The sequence below is a fragment of the Plecotus auritus genome (genome assembly GCF_963455305.1).
Source record: "Plecotus auritus genome assembly, chromosome: 4".
Taxonomy (NCBI): Eukaryota; Metazoa; Chordata; class Mammalia; order Chiroptera; family Vespertilionidae; genus Plecotus; species Plecotus auritus.
Genome location: NC_137775.1, coordinates 170521829 through 170538764, shown reverse-complemented (window position 1 = coordinate 170538764; position 16936 = coordinate 170521829). Strand labels below are relative to the sequence as shown.

Genomic DNA, 16936 nt, shown 5'->3' with positions numbered 1-16936 from the left:
TAAATATATGTATATATATACACACACACACACTAGAGGCCCGATGCACGAAGATTTGTGCAAGAATAGGCCTCCCTTCCCCTGGCTGCCAGCACCTGTTTCCCGCCGGCACCGATTTCCCTCCAGCACCCAGAACCTGGGCCTCTTTTGCTCTGGCCACCACCTCTGCCTTTGCTCCGAGGCCCAGCGCCGCCATCTTTGTCACATTAATTTGCATATTCCCTCCTTATTGGCTGTGGGCACCTCCATCTTTGTCATGGAGTGATGGTCAATTTGCATATTACTCTTTTATTAGATAGGAGATATATATATATATATAATATAGAGTTATATAATAAATAATATATATATTCTTATATATTTTTTTTCTGGTGTGGTTTTAACATCTGGCTGGTCACTCATTTGGCTTTATATTTAACTAAGAACAAAAGGGAAATAACCTAATTTATCTTGGTGCCCATCTAGTTTCAATTGCTCATTTTACATTTATTTAAAAACTAGAGGCCCAGTGCACAAATTCATGCACAGGTGTGGTCCAGCCAGCCCAGCCCAAATCAGGGCGAATCAGGGCTGGGCCTTTCGGGAGGAGGAGACAGCAGGAGGTTGTCCAGCCAGCACGCCCTGATCGGGGCCCGATCAGGGCCAGGCCAGCTGTGGGGAGGGGACAAGAGCGATTGGCTGGCAGGTCCCACCCCCAATTGGGGTGGGGGGGTGGTTGGGGGCAGGGTCAGCCACAGGGAAGGGCTGTGGGTGGTGGGCCAGCTGGCCCCACCCCCAAATAGGGTGCGGGGGCCAATCAGGGGTCAGTGGCTGGAGGAGGGGCAATGGAGGTTGGCTGGCAAGCCTTGCCCCTGATCAGAGTGGGGGGCCTGATTGGGGGCAGAGCTGACTGGGGGGAGGAGCTGCGGGCCAATCAGGGTGGTGGGGGCCATCAGGGGTTGGGCTGGCTGGGGGGAGGGCCTGCAGGAAGTTGGCCAGCTGTCCCTGCCCCCTATTGGGGTAGGGAGGGTGATCAGTGGTAGGGCCAGCCCGGGGGTTGGGTTGTGGGCCGATCAGGGTGGTGGGGGCCCATCTGGGGTGGGGCCAGCTGGGGGGAAGGGCTGCATGGGGGTTGGCCGGCCACCCCACCCTTGATCGGGGTGGGGCTAGCTGGGGGGAGGGGCTGCAGGAGTTTGGCCGGCCAGCCCCACCCCCAATCTGGCCGGTTCGCTGGCCGTAGTGGGCATAATAGCGACCGGTCGTTACGGCATTATGGTCTCTGGCTTTTTACATATATAGATGATAGATTGTTGATGATGATGTCTTTCCCAGGAGAAGAAGTTGACAGACAGCTGTGCAGAGATGCTATCTTCCCCATCCCTGTCGCCTGTTATGCCCCGTGCCCAAGGGACTGTGTGCTCACCATGTGGTCTGCCTGGTCCTCCTGCTCACACACCTGCTCAGGGAAAACCACAGAAGGGAAACAGATACGATCTCGGTCCATTTTGGCGTATGCGGGTGAAGAAGGTAAGGTTACCAGCTTCAGAAGGCACTTGGGTTCCTTTCAGAAGTTGGCATGCATTTTCTTTGTCTTGCCTGGATAAGATGATGCTATAGAAAAATCGACTTCCAAAAATCTAGCAATCCAAGGAGATTTTATATGTGTTAACATACCTGACATCTTGCTTCTGTTTTGAGTTGTTTTCCTGAGCAGGATGCAAGGGTGATTTTTTTTCTGGGTCCTTGTCCAGATGGATTTGAAGAATGAAGCCCCGGACAAGAGATGGTAGATGAAAAGGGTAGAAATTTATTGGAAGCAAATACAGACTCCCAGGTAGGGAGTGGGTCCCAAGAGGATAACCCACTAAGCTCTTTGTTGCTAAGGTTTATAAAGGCTGCAGTTATCTCTTGATACTCCCTTCCCATTGGTCACTCTTTTGCAGAATATCAGCTTCAAAGCCCAAACCCCACATGGTGCCCCCCCCTTATTCTCTCCTGCTTCAGTCGTAAAATTCTCTATCTCCTGTGAAAATCTGTTTTCCTTTGTCCCATTTTTCAGCATTTCTCTATTCTCTGTGAAAGTTTGTTTCCTTTTCCCCCATACCCTGTGGCTTTTCCTTATCTTCTGTGAATGGAGGTCTTCCTCTCCCCTTATCCTGTGGCACCCTTTATTTTTCTCTGTGAATGTATGCCTTCTGGTGGTTCCAACCCCTCATCTATGCCTTCCTCCCCCCTGGAAATATCCCTAAACCTGCCTATTTTATCTCTAAAACTCCTTTCACTTCTGTTCCCCAAAATTAATCTTAAAATAAAATCTATACTAATAAAAGGGTAATATGCTAATTAGAATGGATAGACCAGATATCTTCTGGACATCCTTCCTGAAAAAGCCATGGTGGTGGTGGCCAAGGCATAGGCAGTTAGGGGCAATAAGGGGAGATCGGTTAGGGGCAATCAGGCTGGCAGGAGAGAGCAGTTAGGGGCTATCAGGCCAGCAGGGGAGAGCAGTCAGACATGCCCTGAGGGGTCCCAGATTGGAGAGGGTGCAGGCCAGGCTGAGGGATCCCCCCTCATACATGAATTTCATGCACCGGGCCTCTAGTCTTTAATAGAAGAGGAAAGACTTTTAAACATGAGCTCACTTTGCCTTTTTTCCTACCTAATAATTCAAATTCTTTCCAGTTCAAAGCATTAAACTTGTGAAAAGGTCTAAAAATGGCTCCCACAGTTCCAGATGTCAGGTTTCATTGTTTTTTCTCTCTTTCAGCAGTCAATTTTTCTCTTTGAAATCATACTCCACCTTCTCATAAATAGGCAAATATATTCAATAATAAACTTAATTTAAAAATAAACATCAGCATGGCTGGTGCTTGACTGAATATTACATGAATTTTCAACCATTCAGTTTTCTGACCAGGGGCTCTGAGATCCACGGTCTCATATGTAGATTGTGTTCATTTTAAAAATATATTACTCTTTGATCACTTCATCCTACTGGGTGCATAAACATGTTTTGTGATATATTCATTCCTCACTTGTGTTTGCTTCATTGTCAGGAAATGGAAGGCTCTTAGTAATTGTTTCTCAGACTTATATCCAAATGCTAATTTGGCCTCTTTGTGACTTGGTGATACAATGTCATGCTTAATCTTGTCATTCTGGAAAAGAACACAGGAGTAAGGAAAATACAGAAATAAATCAACTTCAATCACATTAAGGCTTGTTCTGTCTCAGGATTATGTAGGTATGTGTTATTTAAATGTGATTAAGCTGAATGGCTCTTCTCATTCATAGAATAAATGGTGATTTCTATTTGTAGTAAGCATGTGTTTCTCTATGTATACTCCCAAATACTTAATTTTGGATCAGTTTTCAGGTTACCTATTTTATTTCTCTGTTTATGAAACAGTGATGAAACCTGAGAGTATTCTTATTTGATCCAACTCGCTATCTGTATATGTAACATCTATACAAAAAATATAACTTCCTTGGCCTTAAGTCAGGAGAAAAATATATTTTAAAAATCAACATATTGGAAAATTTCCAATTTTCTGTAGTGTCCCAAACTTTATTCCTGTCACCTTAAATTAAATGTATCTTTTTGCTACCAAAAAAAAGGTGTATGTGTGGAACCTAATAGAAAAGTAGCTCCTTTTAGAGAGAAAATTATATTATCTGTGTTGTCAAACAATAACTCTAACCTTGTATAGATTACATTCAGACTTCAAACTCTATCAGCTCAGATTATGTCCTGAACTTCATTAAAATTAAATCTGTGGTCACCCCGCTTCCTATAAATCCATTACACTCCGCAGACACTTGCTGTGTGACTAGTAATGAGTGACTTTTTGCCCCATGAGTCACATGATGAAGATTTTGCCGTGCTTGCAGAACTCACCAGATCATTATTTCTGTAGACATGATGCTTCACACTGAAAGGTCATGAAATGCTTTAAAGGCAGAAATTTATGACTGCTCTTAGATATGTATCATCCACTTAGTGTGAAAGGGTGAGACTTCCATAATTTTTAATTAAGTCTAGTAGCTGCATCCTAAGCAAGCTGTGCTGGAAAATCATAGGTGTTTATATAGTAAATCATAAAGGCATAAATTCAAAATGTAACCACAGAAAAGCCACATCAATGGGGAATCTACTGCTATCTGTCTCTGTAAATAACACTTACAAAATCTGGTATAATTACATGAAATATTTAATGAAGAATCCTTCAGAAAATATTTATTTAATACCTGTTACTTGCTGGACTCTTACACATATTTTATCTTCCTCAAAGCAAGCATTTTATAATTCTGAGATTTTTTTTTAAGTACTTAGGAACTAGATTTCCAGGAACTTTAAAATACTTTCCTGCAATTAGATAACCCTTCATAATTCTAAATAAAAGTAGGAGGTCTTTGTGTTATTCCACAAGAATTAGTGTTTTGCATGTGTCACAAATGTTTCTAATTTTCTGTGGATCAGAAAATTACTGTGATAACCTTAAGGGGAAAGATCACATTAGTAAAATTACATACAGAGCTTTTAGACATAAAATTATAGAAATTTCTGGTGAAATAACTTTTGGACAAATTCATGAACTAAGTATTTATCTGGACTTACAAAATAAATACAGAAACCTATACTTTTGTTTATTTCAGTCATAAATTTACCTTAAACATTATATGAAGATTATATAACCTCATAAGGACTAAGTTTTGCTGCAGTAACAGATAGCTCAGAAGTTTCATAACTTAAATAAAACAATTATTTCTGCCTTGTGGAAATTTGCTACAGTGTTGGGTAACTCTACAAAGCCATAAAATGTCTCAGCATTGCACCTCCTTATAAAGACCTACTTCATAATCTCCATGTCAATGTCAAGAAGATAGTTGAAGAGTCTGTCTGCTAATTTTAAAGCATCCACACTAAATTATTCCCTCTAGCAGTGCTTTATATCATTCCCACCGACATTTCATTGTAAATCATACAATCATGACTTGAAGTTGGACCTAACTTCAAGCAGAGTAGAGGCAAATGTAATCCTACTATGTGCTAAAAAAAGAGGAGTGCTGGCTGCTGACCTTACACCTGCTTAATTCAGTCTTCTTATTGTGTGTATGCGTGCATATGTTTGTCTACGTCTATGTCTATACCTCTGTCCATAGATATATGATGAAGGACTATTCCACTTGGCCTTAATTCAGTAGAGAAACCAGGCCTCTCCATTGTTAAAATGTTATAACTTTTATTGATTATTTCTTTATTTCTATTAAATAAAATATAACAAAATATAACTTCTTCCTCATATTATACTTGTACTGTGCCAGCACAGCCAAGGGTTCGGTGAGCCTGAGGGAGGGCAGTGAAGGATGTAGAAAAGACAGACAAAGAGAATAAGCTGGGTCTAGGTGGATCTCTGTTCCTGGCTAAGGCCACAGAGAAAGATCCAGCCAGCAAGCTGAGGCTTTATTTTATAGTCAGAGGTAAACAAGGTAGTGGTCAACATAGTTACAATGTTCTTGTGAGTTTCACTTGTTTTGGCAGCACTTGCTGCACCTCCCACAGCCCATTAGCTACCCAGGAAGGATCTAGGGAGCGTCATAAGGTCAAGCTTAATGATGCTAATGTGCCCTCTAAACTGGGACTTGTTTGTGGCTTTGCCAACAGGTCACTCTGAGGCTTAACCCTATAGCCACTCCCTACAATATTTCTTTCTTTTCCCTTTCCTTTCTCTTTTTTCTGTCCTTCCCTCTTCCTTGCTAGCCTTTTTCTTTACATTCCTGAACAGCCATTAGGTGTAGCCAAGCAGTTGAGCATCTATGCCATCTATGGTGGGGGGAGGGGGCGTAGTGTCTGAAGTGGTCCAGAGTGGGTTGTCAGAGCCAAGCTTGGGTGGCATCCCCCATGGGAAGAAGGTGGCCTGGCACAAGTGTCAAAGGCACAGAGTATGCTTAGTAATGGGAGATGAGAATTTTATGAGAGGTTAGAAGCGGAAACCCAACACAGGACATCAGAGCACAGGCAGAGTGAAGAGGGAATCCCAGCATTGAGGCAGCCAGTCCAGTGTGGAGTGCTGGGGCCAGGCAGGGGTTGAGAAGGGTTTCTATAATTGGGGTGTGGCCTGATGCAGGGTGTCAGAACATGGCAGGGTCATGAAGGTATCCTGTGCATACAGCAATGGAGATGGCAGAGAGAGATTGGTGGTGGGGAGGGAGGACCAAATAAATACATGTATTAAAAATAATAACAGTCAAGTTTCCTATTGCTGGAGGAGCCAGTCAATAATATGTTAAGCAAGAAAACTAGAATAAACCCTGTTGTATTGCATTGGAATTTAAAGTTATCAATGTGAATTCATTGTATTCAATTCACTAAGAAAGACATAGAAAATAAATATAAATGTGAGTATATGTATTTATATATATCTATACATATATAAAAAGCCAGCAACCAGAACGCTGTAATGACCAGAACGATGGATCACTATGATACCCACTGCAGCCAGTGAACCAGCCCAATGGGTGGTAGGGGATCAGCCAGCCAACCTCCTGCAGCCCCTCCCCCCAGCCTGCTCCACCCCCGATGGGCCCCCACCAATCCAATTGGCCCACAGCCCCTCCCCCCCAGCCAGCCCACCCCCAATAGGGGGCAGGGCCAGTCAATCGCCTGTGGCCCCTCCCCCCAGCCAGCTCCACCCCCAATTGCCCACACACACACACCAATCAGGGATGGGGCTGGCCGGCCCACCACCCACAGCCCCTCCCCATGGCCAGCCAGCTCCTGCTGTCTCCTCCCAACAGGCCCAGCCCTGATCCACCCCAATTGGGGCCAGGCTGGCTGGACACCACCCATGCACGAATTCATGCACTGGGCCTCTAGTATAATATATAATATACATATATTAGCTATAGCTACTGAAAGGATCTGAGAAGTGCTTTATATTAATTCCAAGACTCCAGTAGCCACAAGTGCATTAGTGCTTAGATCTTGGTTCTAATGCTATTCTCCAAAAGAAAGGAACCAGGGCCCCTTGGAGAAATGGCTGATTCTAAGGCTAGAATAGGAAAAGCACAAGAAGTGCCTGGAGAATCTCATGCCACAAAAGAAGAAAGAGGAAAATGTGTCAAAAGGTCGCAGAAGGGAACTTGAAGGTCTCCACTGACCACATATGGGAACAATTTGAACGTTCAAATAATGATAATTAACAGATTACAACCCATTAGATAAAATAGGAAACCATGGATCCACACTTGATATAAGTAAATAAATGCTTTACTTGAATACCCGATGAAGAGCATTATATTTGCAGGGTGAATTATCTCCCTGGTGGAGAAGTCTGACTTACACCACCTTAATCCAGGGATCAACGGTTGCATCACTGGTAATGGACCAGCTAAAATCCTGCGCTCCTAGTGTGGTATAGCGAGAATATAACATCACTTTTGTGATATCCCTGTCAAAAATGCATATTGCAGAATCTAAACATGAGGAAACATTTGACAGATCCCAGATTGAAAGTCGTTGTACAAAATAACTGGCCTTGAATCTTCAATTCTCTAAATTATGGAAATCAAGGAAAGACTGCAGAACTATTTCAGATTGAAGGAGACTAACAAGACATGACATCTAAATGCCATAATTGATTCTGAACTAGATCCTTTTGCTATAAAAAGGACATTTGAGGACAGTGGCAAATCTCAGCGGGTTTGAGGATTAGATGATAATAATGTTTCAGTGTTAATTTCCTGATCTTGAATGTGCTAATGTGTGTATTTCCTGTAATAAGGAAAATGTCCTTATTACAGGAAATACACACTAAAGTATTGAAGTAATGGGGCATCATTTCAATAACTTCTTCCAAATGGTCTAGGGAAAAATTATTGATATTATACTTTTAATTTTCCTCTAATTTTGAGGTTGGTTCAATATTAAACCACCAAAATAATAGAATAAAAATTATTTGAATAATATAATTGCTTATCTTACAATTTTGGGTAACATTATGTAATCTATTATCAGCAAAACACAGAAGTTGTCATAAAATGCTGCTTATGTTGAAATGTCTTTTGGAAACAAAATCACCAATGGTGACTGGAGATAATTAATATATGGGAGAAAGTAAAAGTATTTCTTCTCAAATTAAAAAATAAAATGCATGGGGGGGGGCGTGGGTGTGCATGTACGTGTGCGTATGCGTGTGTGTGTATCTTCCAAAACCTTGACTTCTGGCTCAATAAAATTGTAATTCACTTTTAACATTATATGATACCTTTAAGTAAGAAAAACCCACTTCCTTCTGTTGTGTAAACTATAGTCCCAAAAGCTACTTTAAAATTCTGTTGGAAGTCCTAAAGAAAGCAATCTTTTAAGACTTAAATCTTTCATATTTTTAATATAAATAGTAATAGGTTGAATTTGAATTAAAAAGTTTAAATTGATGTTAGACTTATAGCCTCCTTAACTTTTTGAACCTATGTTGCAGATCCTTAACAAACGTGGTCTAAAAAAAGAAAAATAATTTTCAAAGTCTTTTCCCCTAAGTATAATAAGTAAAATCTCTTCATTCTCATTATAAAGTTAATTATTCATACAGAGCCAGAAATGAGATAATATTTATATTTTCAAAGTTCAGAATGACTTGATGTTATAACTTCATCAGCCAAATTTCCATGTGCCCTTATACCTGCTTTATCCATACAGAGCATAGATGCAAATTGAAATCAAATTACGCTAATTTTTTCTCAAATAATTCGTTGCCTCGAATAATTCTATTTTTAGGATACACCACTGAGGAGAGGACCATTTCTATTTTAACTTGTTCAATTTTTACAGCTTAAATGATTTTAGTTCTAAGAGCCAGGGAGCACTTACATGTCCTGGAGGAATTGGAAGAACCTGGGATCCATTATATGTGTGCTAACCCACAAAACTCCAGCTTCTGAATAAATGCCACCGCTTCCTCATCCTCTCACTATTGACTCTGAAAAAAGAGTTCTGCTGCAGCCTGTCCTACAGGACCACCACACAGCATTTATGCAGACTCCACCTGGGGAATCTTCTTTCTGCAAGGAAAAAAAGGGAGGGGGAGGGAGAGGGGGATGGTGCTGAACAGAATCTCCTGAGGTTCTCTGTGGCTAATGCTCCTCCAGTTCCCTGAAATCATGCCACTGCCAGTGTGCTTTTCACCCAGCAGTGGTCTGCGATCAAAGGGATATAGCTGCAACAGCAGGCAAAATTACAGGCATCTTAACACTCATTCAGAGCACATGAACAACCTCTCCTTAGCGTGAGCTCAGTCCACTTTCTTATCCTTGTGGCCAGTTACCTCCCCATGTGAACTCTGCACTCTCATTGACTGCATCAATACTGCTAATTCCCAGGGTCATACCTGCCTGCATACCTTTGCTTTTATTTATTTTTCCTTCTGTTTCAATAAAATTCTCCCTTCCTTCTCACCCTTCCCAGAACTCTGCTTGTCCAAGTTCTATTCCTTCAAACCCCACCTCAGTGCCTCCTACCTGAGGCATTTTTCAGGCCCCCAAAACTAATGACATCTCACACTTCTGAATCCCAATTATACTAAATACCTTTTTAACATTAGTATGTGTTTATCTTATCTCCCCCAGTATGAGATCCTTGAGAGTAGCAGGAACTGTTTCTAATCCCTCTAGTTATCCCGTGACTCATTGGACATAAACATTGCATGTTGCACTCAATACATGCATATCCAATTAATGTATTGAACACTTCATTTTTTTTTAATCAGGCATCTAAATTGTAAGGACTTCAATGCCAGAACCAGAAACATCATAGGTCTGTTCAAAAATATCCTAACAAAGCTTTTATGGACTTGATATTGGGAGAAAAAAGTTACTTTTTTTTTTATTTATTTCTAAGAGAACAGTTGCACATACTAGGTCTTTTTATATGAACATGGAAGTTTATTTATTTGACAGAATTTCATTGAAGTATTTTAAACTCTCCTTGATGGAATGATAGAAAGCCTAACTAATCATGAAAGCATGAAGCATATATTTTTATGTATAAAAATTTTTTTAAATACACATCACTAATTTTGTCAGGGATGACATTTTATAATTTCCCCCGTACAAAGGAAATATTCTCAGATGTCTGGCATTAGATCTTCCCATGAATAATAAATAAATTCAGTATTATATCTATCAATTTTTCTACCATAAAATTATTCCCAAAACAACATGACAGTGCTGCAGTAACTGATTATTCCAAGCCACGCTTTCGAAATTGCCATATCCTTATTATAATTAAAACCACATTGGGGCTTATCTGTACAAGTAGCCTGACATCGGGCCAAAACTGCTGACGCGGCTTTAAGGTGGATTGGGGCAAGGAAATAAATAGCCTTTATGTCTGTAAACTTAACAGCTATCTTGCAGTTCCTCCCCACGTTATGCTGAGGTTGTAGAAGTTTTCTCTTTATCAGTTTTTCCAAAGCCAACCAAGTTAAACCCAATGTCACAAACAATCCAGAGTTTCAAAATCACAGTTTAAGCAGCATTCATATCCTCGCAGTGAAAATGAGGTCTGTAAACACATTTTTGTAGATCAATAATTTTGCTATTAAATATAAATGTACGGTTAAAGTAGTTTATATATATAGTCTATAATTAGCATGTATTTGTCTGAGAGATAAGATTGGATAAACCTAGAGCCTCAGGGAATGGGTAATAAGAGTACTCATTTACTTCTTCCCTACCCAATTAGTATGTTTTAGGATTCATTCCTGTTCAAATCTTAAACTTCTTTTCTTAGGCTGCCAGAGCCTCTGAGCTTTGTGATGGACAATAGAATATGAAATATGACAGATGTTTTCACCTTCATGAAGCAGGGGGGCATTAATGAAATGTGTGTAATGCAGGTTATTCTGATATTGGTCCTATGTTTGACACTGCATAAATGATTCTAAATTGCAGTTAAATCCTCACATGAATTGCATGATGATTTATTTGCTGAATACAGGGATGTCCTTACTCATAAGAAAAGTGATACCTGAAGATCAGCTCAGGGTGTGGATTTGTGGTTTTGTTTATGACTTTTACCCAAATCTCAAATTTTTGAGGTCATCTTCCATGTTACAGCCACTAGTTATTGAATCACCTTTTCTTCTATATTTTTCACTTTTTAAAACTTGCTTTCCTAATATCTAAAATCCACCTTTTATTAAATTCCAAATTTCTTTCATTTACTACCGTAAGTATTTGTGATGAACACCCAAGATTTGCAACATTATACATTAACAACCAGTTATTTTCTGCTCCTGAGATGAAATCCAGAAGCTACATAACTTTTAATAGCTCGAATTGTCAATAAATTAAGCAGTCCAACACTCTGCTTTTCATTTTCATAATTGGAATTATAAATAGCATAGTGGTAAGAAACTGGTCTCCATAAACTCCTAGCTGTTCCTGTGGCCACATCATTTAAGCTGTATGGACTCTTCAACTTTATGATTTTTAACTGTGAGTCGATTGTTGATATAAAATTAAGTCTCACTACTTACAAAGTACTAGGGCTAGAACATATAATAAGGCTAAAACAAAAAAGGATCCATAATGACAGCTCCAGATCATATTCTATTAATTAAAGGATATGTCTGTTTTACCCTTTGTCATCTCTATAATTACTCCTGCTTACAGTTGATGCATCTTAAAACCACTGTGGCCAAGCAGCAGTTATAACATTGTTGTCATTGATAACACATGTGGAATTTCATTGGCATTAGCCAAGTCTATGATATTTCTGCCCAAAACAAACAAACAAAAACAACTAAGGACTCTTGAGAATGGGAAATAAACCCTTCCTTGATTGCTTGCTTAAACTTTTCATTGGAATCTTCTGGTGCCATTAAGAATGCAACAGCATGAAAACTTAGAGATGGGTACCAGTATTCTGAAAGAAATACTGCAGGGAGCACTTTGTTAAAGAAATCCTGCATCATCAACAGTTTTGATGCCACAGAGATAATACTGACTGATTGTTAGGAGAACACAAACTTTGATGGGTGTGTTAAGCAGTGACTCAACAGATTTGGACTGTGAATATAAAGAATTTTTAGGAGTACCTTCTCTTTTAATGTATGATAAAGAGTGAATTTCTTAAAAGCTATGTAAATAAGTCATACAAAGTTATTTCAGTAAGCATACAATAAAAATTAGAGTTGATAAAAACATTGTATTATAGTTTAATTTCTCTTTCTTTGGGACACATATAGTGAAGTATATTTCACAGCCAATGACATCTTAGATTTCAAGAAATACAATATTACCATTTCTGTATGGCTTTTCCAGTAATGCTATGGAAGATCAGTAAGCATTAATTGATTTTAAAACTTGTTTCTAAACACCCTATAGCCTAACATATTAAAATAAGCAGAACTTTAAAAGCTGTAATTAAGACTTTAAATTTGGGGGATAACCTTTGAAAACACACTTGGTTTTCTCCATCCACAGAGTCTTAATGCCCGTGTTTCCCTTAGTCAGCAATCACATAGGCTTCTCTGGAAAACAGTGGCCTCTCTCTCTTTGAGGTCCTCCATAGACCCCCCCAAAACAGGGTTCATGTACACCACATAGTTTATGTTTTAAGCCACACGACACCACACCAAATGAAGTAAGGTTAATAGGTAATTTGCCTTAGCAGTGTGCTCGTCATATGCTTTGTGCTATATATAAGTAACAGATGTCATTGTTATTGTTAATTTCAAGAAACAGGAAATCATAAAGTTTCTGTTGGCACCATATCTAATCTGCTAACATTGTTCATTTTTATAGGTGGAACTCACTGTCCAAACACAAGTGCTTTGCAAGAGGTGCGCAGCTGTAACGAGCATCCCTGTACTGTGTATCACTGGCAAACTGGTCCGTGGGGCCAGTGCATTGAGGACACCTCAGTATCATCCTTCAACACAACTACAGCTTGGAACAGGGAGGCCTCTTGCTCTGTTGGCATGCAGACAAGAAAAGTCATCTGTGTGCGGGTCAACGTGGGCCAAGTGGGACCCAAAAAGTAAGGGCTTTAGAATGTCAACAGTAAATCCTGTGGCCAGCCACACAGGGGATTGGCTCAGGTTTCACTTGCCTCATGAAACAGAACACCTTGATGCTTGTCATACCGGTCCTCAAGAGTAAGATTTGTTTGTTCTGAGTGTCGGCCACTGATCAAGTTATACCAGCTTCAGAGTCTTGTGCCTGGGATCCATAAATTCTGTAGAAATCTTTCGGTGTGATACCTGCTTTCAGTTTTATGGGAGCACTTTCTGCTTTTATTAAGCTAGTGAGGCAATGAAAGAAGTGCTTGCTGTAGGCCTGGCTGATCAATAATGACAAGATACGAAGTCCTAGCAGTGTAGGTCATCCATGACTTCCTATACACCGGAAGGCTGCGGAGACTGCCAATCTAGGTTAATTGGGTGGTGTTAGCCTTCTATGATCTGCCTTTCATTTCCCCTAGAAAATATATTTAAAAATACTGAGGCTGAACTTATTATGTATTTAATCATTAAATGAAGCTATTTACATCCAAGAGAGAGCCTTGGGAGAGGATGAGTTTTATGATAAGTGGGAAAACCACCAGTTTCTTACTGTGGTTACCAATAGTGTAATAACAAGGTGAACAATTTGCTAGAGGGGAGGACAAAAAACTAAAGAATTGGCATATGTGCTTTGTGAGAAATATAAACAAACATGAATCATGACATAACTGGGCTAATCATTCTTAGAGAAAATTAAATCAATTCTAAAAATATAATCCTTTCAAGGGAAACTTTATCTTTTGAGATTTAGACAGCACAGGTCTTTTAAAATTCAAATTATCTTAGTCATGTGAAACATTAGAAGTAAAACAAGTCAAGTTTGCTTTGGTATAAATGGCCTCATAATTTCCAAATTTCATAATTGGTCAACTGATTAAATATTAACTGATTGTGGCCTGTTTTCAGAGTTTACTGAAAGGATTTAATGGAAGAAAAATAGTGCAATGTAAGCACTTAATAAATCTTAGAAATTATTTTCTTTTAAAAATTTGAACTACTTTTTAGTGTTTCAGGGAAATGAAAATAATGTACCTTATATATGAAAAAAACTAAGGAATTTGAAAGGATCCCCTTATCAATTTATTTTACCTGGCCAGCATTCCACACATTAGGGATATTTTGCCCCATATTTTATGTAGTTTGAAATTAGAAAACATATGGCAAAAAAGAGTTGACTAAATTGAGAAATTATTCCACATGCTTAACAGGTAGCTCCAAACCAATATTTTAACCAGTTAACTGCCACGTGTCCAAAACAGAAACCATCCTGCTTGCATCTATAGATGCTTATGGTTTACAAAGGATTAATAGAAATTATGCTAAAGTTGTGATGAATCTATCAAAGGAAAATAATGTACAGTGTTTTAAAATTCAATAGCAGTAACAGCAGGGGCAGAAACCCTAAGTCCTGGAGGATTCTGGGTCTTGCTGGGACAAGCACAGAGGTGGAAATATTCACTTCAGAGGGTTCTGTCATGGCACAGGATAGAGGGTTATTGTGCTGCACCTCTAGGAGTAAGCTCACTCTGTTCCTATTTTACAGTTAATCTCCTCTCAAATGTTGCTATTGATGGTTTCCTCACTTATGCAAACTACAAAATATTTTGCTGAACAGTGGAAGTACACGTGTACAGCATATGTGTGAGAAAGCCCTCTGGATTCCTGTCATTAAATCGTTCAGTAGGGAGGGTATCCTGGAGCCCCATGCCGGACCACAATAATCAATTAAAATGCGCTTTGCCCTTGCAGCCTATATGCAGTGACCTGGATACATGGGTAGATTTGTTAAGTCAAATGGATTTATTTTGCCCTTAAAGTTCTGAAAAAGTAAGCAAATACTGTAAATTCAAAAGAAAATGTTACTGCCCTTATACCTAAATGCTAGATTAAGCTCCATAAATGCTTTTCAGTACTAGGCATTTGAAACAGAAATGCAAATAGAAACCTTGTTTTAAACTCTTAATAAAACATTACTGTGCAATGGTAAAATCAATGTTATTGATCTTACCTATCCTCTGAGTAACAAACTTCAACTCCTATCACATCTGTTTAATTTGACCTTGAATAAGATTTGGGGGGAAATCAATTCCTTGATTTAAACCACAAAGACTAAATACAAACAGTACAAAAGAGAAAAGAAGCATGATGACTGAACCAATTGCCTCGCCAAAGGAAGTCTGAATTTATTTTATTGGATGTAATCTAGGTTGTATAATTTATCTTTGTATGTTCATGTAATGGGTTTGTTGTTAGTAATTTTGTTCTCCACAGTTAGCCAAGTATCTTGCTGTGGATATTTCCAAACAAAAGCAAAATTTTGGAGGTTGTCAATGATAACATTATAAATTCCATTGATTTTCAGTGCTAACATTTTAAGAGCATGCAATTGAGTAATGCTCTCCCGTTGTCTAAGTTATAAAATTGCCTCATTGAAAAAGTGTGCTTCCAATGATAATTACTAATCAATAATTTCATAGTTCCAAAGAATGAACAGGATTAGATGTGGGATTTTGCCATATAATGTTTCCTGGTTAAGAATGAAGGTTAAATTATAATTCCAGTGATTTATAGTCTCAATTGTATCAATACTTCTGTGATTCACAGCTAAATTTCTTTGTCATACACTGACTTTGAATAGAAAACATAATTAGAAAAACACAAGCTTATTCTTAACATAAACCAGGGCTATTTATTTCTTTTTGAAATGTTGAATCTGGTGTGAGAGAGGAAAACATGTATCTGGATAATTGAATGGAACATAAATAATTATAAGCTATATAAAAAATGAAGCATCAGTAAGGTTCTAGAAATAAATTATGGGAAAAAGATTAATGATGTTTTTTCAGTCATAGTTCAGTTTTGAAAACCTGATTAACTTACTTGTTAAAACACAATCTATCTTGACCTACAAAAAAATTTGGCTTCTTCCATGGAGAATGTTTTTAAATCCCATATTTCACTAATTTCCCAAGTTATTTCATCAACAGTTTTACTGGTTGTTTGGTTTATTTCTTCAATGCTTCTTAGCTTATTTGTTAATGATTTATATGACCTTGAAAGAGTTTTTTCTGGATATCATAACTTTAAGTTACATGAATTATGTTATTATATTCTGTTGTCCTAAATTACATCTTCTAATGGTAATGCTCACAGCCAACATTTGACTATTAGCAATACTAGACTCAGATTCTAAAGGTGCAGACAAGGGTTGGGAAATTTAAAAGTCACCCAGTAAGTACACAATAAACGAAACAGTATATTTAAAACATATATCAGCTCCAAAAATATTTATTTCCAAAAAATATTATAACAAATAAAAATATTTAAAGATTTTTCTTTTATTCCTCACCCAAGGACATGCTTTAATTGGTTTTAGAGAGAGTGGAAAGGAGAGGGAGACAGAGAGAGTGGAACATTGATCAGTTGCCTCCAGCACACGCCCCAATGAGGGATTGAACCACAATTTGGGTATGTGCTCTGACTGGGGATTGAACCCGTGTCCTTTTGCTGTATGGGATGATGCTCCAAACAGCTGAGTCACACCAAATATTTACTGTTTTGGCTAGGCAAAAATATTTAAAATTCCATCATCTGAAACTGAAAAGGTAATGGAAGAAAAAGGATACTAAATGAAAGTAGGAATGAAGCAAAAACTGTTTATCATAACTTATACACTTTTATTATTTTATTATTTACTAGAGGCCCAGTGCACAAAATTGGTGCACGAGTAGGGTTCCTAGCGGCTGCTGGCTGCTGGCCGTGGCCTTCCTTCATTCTGTGCCGCCCCCTGGTGGTCAGCGCACATCATAGCGAGCGATCGAACTCCTGGTCGGTTGAACTCCCGAGGGGACACTTTGCATATTAGGCTTTTATATATATAGATTATGAAA

The 16936-nt window shown here is 38.8% G+C and overlaps 1 protein-coding gene across 2 annotated transcripts in view; it reads left to right on the top strand.

The window, feature by feature from the left end:
* THSD7A (thrombospondin type 1 domain containing 7A) overlaps positions 1–16936 on the top strand; it is a 313292-nt gene that overhangs the window by 223942 nt on the left and 72414 nt on the right. For both annotated transcript variants that reach the window (XM_080663644.1, XM_080663643.1), the window contains 2 exons: positions 1312–1506; positions 12787–13021. In XM_080663644.1, coding sequence (XP_080519770.1) covers positions 1312–1506; positions 12787–13021 — 430 coding nt within the window. The remainder of the gene's footprint in view (positions 1–1311; positions 1507–12786; positions 13022–16936) is intronic.